The 6,385-nt window shown below is 37.7% G+C and overlaps 1 protein-coding gene across 4 annotated transcripts in view; it reads right to left on the reverse strand.

Moving 5' to 3' along the window:
- Golga4 (golgin A4) overlaps positions 1 to 6,385 on the reverse strand; it is a 144,668-nt gene that overhangs the window by 44,909 nt on the left and 93,374 nt on the right. For all 4 annotated transcript variants that reach the window (XM_023719777.1, XM_023719775.1, XM_023719774.1 and 1 more), the window contains 2 exons: positions 3,346 to 3,524; positions 399 to 530 (listed from right to left, as the gene is read on the reverse strand). In XM_023719777.1, the coding sequence (XP_023575545.1) occupies positions 399 to 530; positions 3,346 to 3,524 (311 nt within the window). The remainder of the gene's footprint in view (positions 1 to 398; positions 531 to 3,345; positions 3,525 to 6,385) is intronic.

Genomic DNA, 6,385 nt, shown 5'->3' on the forward strand with positions numbered 1-6,385 from the left:
ATTTTTATTAAAAAATAAAAATAAAATGTAATTGAGATGAACTTTGGAAGCTTTGCGAGTTCTAGATAATTCATTCTGCTGAGTTTTTAAACATTTTTCCCAAATTACGAAGTCACTGTTTCAATTAACCTTTCTTCCTTTTTTTCCTCTTAATTACAGGTTGCTGGTTGTGTAGAAGGTATAGATAAATAAATTGACAAAAGCTTTACTGATAGAAGATCAATATATTTAATTTTCACACAATACTAAGCTAACAAGCTGATAGTCTTTTTGTTGACTATCTCCTAGCCTCAGGTCACGGTTGCCAGTAGTCTAACCCTAACCTAGGAGGCAAAGGTGAAGATAACTCTTTTAATTCTATAAAGTTCAGACATAACAAAAACAGAATAAGTACTTACAAGAGCTACTTTCATTTGATCCTGTAATTCTCTTTCTTGGGCCTGAAACTTCTTGACCAATTCTTGCTCTTTGCTGATCAGCTCCTTTTCATGCAGTTTCTGTAATTTAGCAATTTGTTCTTCTGAGGATTTCTGAAAACAGTCAAATAGACAAAGTGAAAATAGCCAGTAGAAAATATGTAACTCTACAAACTAAATAACACTTTATTACAGTTTAACCAAACTAATAACTTGTTAGGAAAAACTAGAGCATATTCCCTGATACACATCAAAAGTCACCAAAGCCACAACAGTTCAAAGAAATTCCATAGTATTTTACTCTTTCTTTAAGAAGGGCTAATCTTGTGGATGTTGCCTATGAGGCTGAAGTTTCATCTCTACAATGTGCAGGGAAATTCCCCACTGGCCTGATAAGGAAGCATAGTGGGCAGGGAAAAGGATGCTGTCAGAGAAGGTACTTTACCACAGCCACACTGTCCCGACTGCACCAAATTAATTACGTCTTGCTTTCTAGGCATGAAATATTTGTTAATGAGCTATTGGCCTCATTTTTTTAAAAGAAAAACTCAATCTTACACAAATGTCAAAAGTATAAATAAGCATAAGAAGTAAAGCCATGCTGTTATGTTGAGCTGTAGGGGACTCGGGTCAACAATTTCTGACATTGCCAGTCAAGCGGAAGACCCAATACTATTATGGACTGCTGGACTCTTTTAGAATATTCTGCTGAGTTAACACACCCATAATATTCAAATAACGGAACTAAACAAAAAAAGGGGATACAGATGAATGTCCATTTTGTATCTGTGTACTCAAAATGATTAGGATAGATATATAGTTACATTCTCTTAATGAATAGAGGGATTTGTTCCAATAATGTTTGTAAATAGGATATCATGTCTGCATCTTATACAGCAATTAACCACTAGGAAGAATGTATGCAATGTGTTAATTATTGAAACTGTCTTACCAATTTGGTTTGAAACTGTCTCATTGCTATTTGTTTCTCAATAAAATTATGGGGGGAAAAAAAAGCCTCATGAAGCCCTAGGTGGGGCTTTTCAGAGGCAGCTGAATCTAAAATAAATAAACTTTACTCATGATAAAAAAAAAAAACCCTATAAATAAGCCCAAAAGTTAATATATTCAAAACTACCAACAGAACAGGGGAAGAAGTTACTAGATAAACATAAAATTAGCTAATATTTTCCCAAAAAGTGAGCAGCTAGGGCAAACTACCAAATGACACAACATATTATAAAACTAGTGTAAATGTAGTAGGGCAATAGACAGCACACTCGACAAGGTAATGGAGTGCCATAGAAAATCCAAAAAAAGATCCACATTGAATAGTTTACTAATTTAGCATTTAAAAGCTAACATCAGAGGGAAAATTAGATTATTAAATAGATGATGTGGAGACTACTTGATAGTCATCGGGAGACAGTGTTCAACTGGAACCTCTCCTCACTCTTGCAGGAAATAAATTTCAGATGGGCCAAAGATGTAACCATAAACAAATGGAAACATAAAAATGTCAGAAAAAAAATTTTTAAATGATCTCAAAGGGGCCAGGGAGATGGCTCAGTGGAATAAGTGCTTCCCTGGCAAGCTCAAGGACCCAAGTTTGATCCCCAGTTCCACCAAAAAAAAAAAAAAAAAGATCTCAAAATTTAAATAGAACAAAAATCCAAATAGCAGCCAAGCATGATGGTATTAAACCTACTTTGCCAGCATTCTAAGAGGCTGACACAGGAGGATCACAAGTTCAAGCCCCGCTTAGAGAAATTAGTAATTCAGTGAAATTTTTGTCTCAAAATAAAACATAAAAAAAGGGATAGGGATACACTCAGTGCAAAAGTCCTGGGTTCAATACCTACCCATACAGAGAGAAAAAAATCTAGAAAACCATTAAAGAAACCTAGTAAATACAACTACCAAAAAAGAAAATCTCCTCCATTACTTAAAGAGCGAGCGAGAGAGAGAGAACAAAACAATCTGTTTCCTACTGATGGTTAAGAGGTTTAGTTTTTTTCATTGCAAATTGTGACTATCAATACACTTATGCACATGTGCATTTCTTTCCTTTTCTCTCCCTCTGCAGTACTAGTGATTGAACACAGGGCCTTGCACACGTTGAGCAGGTACTCTACCTCTGCGCTACACTCCTAGCTTCATATCTGAATTTCCTTAGGATACAGTCTTCAAACTAGAATATTACTCAGGCAAAAAATTATATGTATTATTATTGCTTGGTTGCTACAAACTTTATGGAGGACGATTCACTCTGAATAAATTAGCCACCTTCGAGACAGATGCTATCTTACTTTTTAATCTTTTTTTTTCTTTTTAATCTTTCCAAGTCTACAAAAAAAAAATCATTGTAGTTCTAGTGTATATAATTCCTATCTGTCTGATAAAACATCTTTACACACTTAGAAGGAATTTATCACTTTCCTTTTTTAATTAATTGCCTAGATAAATCCTTGATTTTGGATGGAAGGTGGTGCTATTTGTCATTTTCTTAACAATTCATAGATCACTATACTTATAATATAAATTCACTTGTTGACTATAAGGTTCTTTCTTCCAAATAATTTTCTCAGTCACTTACAGATTAGGCAAAGACATTTTTAACCATGTCCTATGAAGGACCTTCTACTGAAGGACCTAAACAGCCCAGCTTTAAGGAGCTTAAAGTAAGCAAGCTAGGTAACATACATCTATCTCAGTTCCCATCATGGCCCAATGGAGAGAAAGCAAAGTTTGAAAGGATCCAAAAAAAGGTCAACTAAACATTAATTTCTCTATCAAAGTGTTTTTACTGTATCTAGAACATCACATAAAATAGTCTAAAATGCAAATTAACTCTTGCCTATAAAGACTATACCAAAAATACAAACTTAGGTTTGAAAATTGCAGCCCGTTTCAGTCCAGTTATTCTTACTTTCATTATGTCAACAACCTCCTGTTTCACCCGACTTAATTCCTGTTGAAGACTGACGCGTTCTTGCTCACTTGCTTTTTCAATAGCTTTTATTTGTTCATCCATTTCTTCTTTCATTTTTCTCCGTGCCTCTTCTGTTTTCTGGGCAGTACTCAAAGCCTTTTCAAGTTCCTCAAAAGCTATAATGAAAAGAACAGAAAACAAGTATCTCAAGAAATATTATCATTAGGCCAAAGTGTTTTATATTCAATTTATGTAACTAAGAGCAGCTGTAGCAGGACAGGTTAAAAAAAAAAAAAAACCACACATAATTATTCTAAGCCAATAGATACTTCTGAGGTGTTCAGTCACTGCAACCATTATTATTATTTTTTTTTTTTTTTGGTGAATTCTAGATTAAGATAGTAAGACTGTTCATATAAATCTGACCTCAGAAGTTTGAAAAAATACTGTAACATTAAAGATTCCTCACTTCCCCTAACCAGTGTCCTTATAGATGAAAGATATATCCCTACTTCTGTACTATATAACTTCAACTGCTTTTTTCTTTGTGATATGGTTCTTAATTTATAGTGAATAAACATAAAATATTTTTGTATACTCAATAGGATATATTTAAGAATGGGGAAAAAAAGAATGGAAAAGATAATTCAATTCTTCTAACATCTTCTCAAGCATATGAAAAACAAGAAGTTTTGTTTCTTTTTTTAAGCATTTACTGACTAAATCACATACTTAAATAATGTACTGTTGGTTTTTGCCTCCCTCCCCTAAGCCCAATTCCAGAAAAGGGTCTGTGTTTCTCAGACTGGCCTCCAAATCCTCCCACCTCAGCACTTTTGAACTGAAACCTACTACTGGCTACAGCTGCTTTCAGTTGACTGAAACAAAAACTAACTGATTCAATAGAAAAGCCACTACCAGCAGGGAGTTTTTGAGTGAACTAAGTAGGAATTCAACCCCAGCAAAAACAATCACCTTGGCTACAGTAGTCAGATTGCTGAGAAGCTCAAATAGCTCATCTGGCATCCAACAAATCACATAGGAAAAGATTAACAGCTGGAAAATTAGACACTAAAAATGGGTATGTGCATGGATACAACTTGTGTGCACACGTGATACACACACACACACACACACACACACACACAGTATTGGCATAATGATATCTTGTGAAAACCCTTCTGCTACTGTCATGCTGCACTATTTCCTTTAGTTGTCATGAAGTAGAACATTTCCCATTACACAGAGATATATTGTAAATAAAAGTTACTGCTCAAGAAAACTTTTCAATGCCATCAAGAAATAGGTCCAGTGAAGACAGTTCATTGATCTAGTTGTACAAGATGTATGGGAATCTCAATCCAGAGCATCTCAGCAAAAAAGACTTGTATTAATCATAGCTCGGTTTTAAGAAACAGAGGTACCAGCACAGGAAGTGCACACCTGAGGACAAACATCAATTAAGCAATTTCTTAGTGGAAAATTCAGTTAAGTACAGAAAAGGAGTAGAAAGCTGAATTCTCATAACAACTGGAAAACAAAATTTAGGGCTCAACAGCTTAAAAAATAATTTCTATGGCAATCATATAGCTCTGATATAAAAATCTAATTCATTAATTTTTATACCTAAAGTATAAAACTGATGCTCAAATATTTATAAATACACTAATTTATAAAAGAACATAATTGGCTTAAGTCATTTTTCAAGATTCTTAATCTAGAGACAAGGAGATAGATAGCTCGACAGCATAAGCGCCTGCCTGGCAAGTGCAAGGTCCTGAATTAGATCCCCCATCCAAAAAAAAACTAAACCCCTAGCCAACCTTATCAAAAAGAGGAAAGAAAAACAAATTCAAATTTATGGAATAAGGAATAAAAAGGGGGGCCGGGGAGATAGCTCAGTAGAATAAGAGGAAGTGCAAGGGCCTGAGTTCAATCCCAGGTTCTGCAAAAAAATAAATAAAATAAAATAAAAAGGGTAAGATCACTACAGCCTACAAGAAATTAAGAAGATCACCAATATCTATTTCCAAAATCTTACAGGATGGAAAACACTGAAGAACTGGACATATTCCTGCATGCATACGAACTACCAAAGCTGAATAAGAAAATGTAAAAATTCTGAATAACTCAATAACAGTGAATGAAAATAAAAATTAATAAAAATTCTACCAACAAAGAAAAGCCAATGATGCATTCATAGCTGAATTTTACAAGAAATTTAGAGAAGATTTAATGCCAACTCTACTCAAACTCTTCAAAGAAATCAAAAGACAGGGGCCAGGCTGGGGGTTTGATTCCCAGGCCTGCCATGTGGGCCCTGCCCCCATGGCGTACTGAGACAGCAATTAAGACTGGGCGTGATTTTCTGCCGAGTTCCGGGAGCCCCCAGACCGAGTCCTAGCCCAGGTCCGGTGAGTGTGCGGAGAGCTTCCTGCTACCCTGCACCGGCGGGACCAGTCCCAGCCCAGGTGCAGAGTGGGCCAGACCCTGTCCCAGCCCCTTGGACCGACCCCCACCACTCCGCAGTGCCTCCCCCCCTCCCCCGCAGAGTAGGATTTTCTGCCGAGTTCCAGGAGCCCACAGACCCAGTCCTAGTCCAGGTCCGGTGAGTGTGCGGAGAGCTTCCTGCTACCCTGCACCGGCGGGACCAGTCCCAGCCCAGGTGCAGAGTGGGCCAGACCCTCTCCATCCCCTCCGGCCACCCCACACCACTCCGCCATACCTCCCCCACCCCTCCCACAGAGTAGGAATTTTTGCCCCGTCCCGGAGCCCCCAGACCCAGTCCTAGCCCAGGTCCCATGAGTGTGTGCAGAGAGCTCCCTCTTCCTCCTACTTCACCTTGCCCCCTCCAGGCACAGCTCAGGACTGGCATACAGGCCTCAGGTGTAATCCTGCAGCTGCAATCCCTGCAGGGGAGAGTGTAGAGGATACATCCATCCAGCTAGTCCAGGAACAGAACATCTCGCCACAGGGGCACAACAGGTTCACCCTTAAGGGCAGCAGCGGGAAGGATTGAGCACAGCAGCCAGACCCA

Source organism: Octodon degus, unplaced genomic scaffold (assembly GCF_000260255.1).
Source record: "Octodon degus isolate 3935 unplaced genomic scaffold, OctDeg1.0 scaffold00071, whole genome shotgun sequence".
Lineage (NCBI taxonomy): Eukaryota > Metazoa > Chordata > Mammalia > Rodentia > Octodontidae > Octodon > Octodon degus.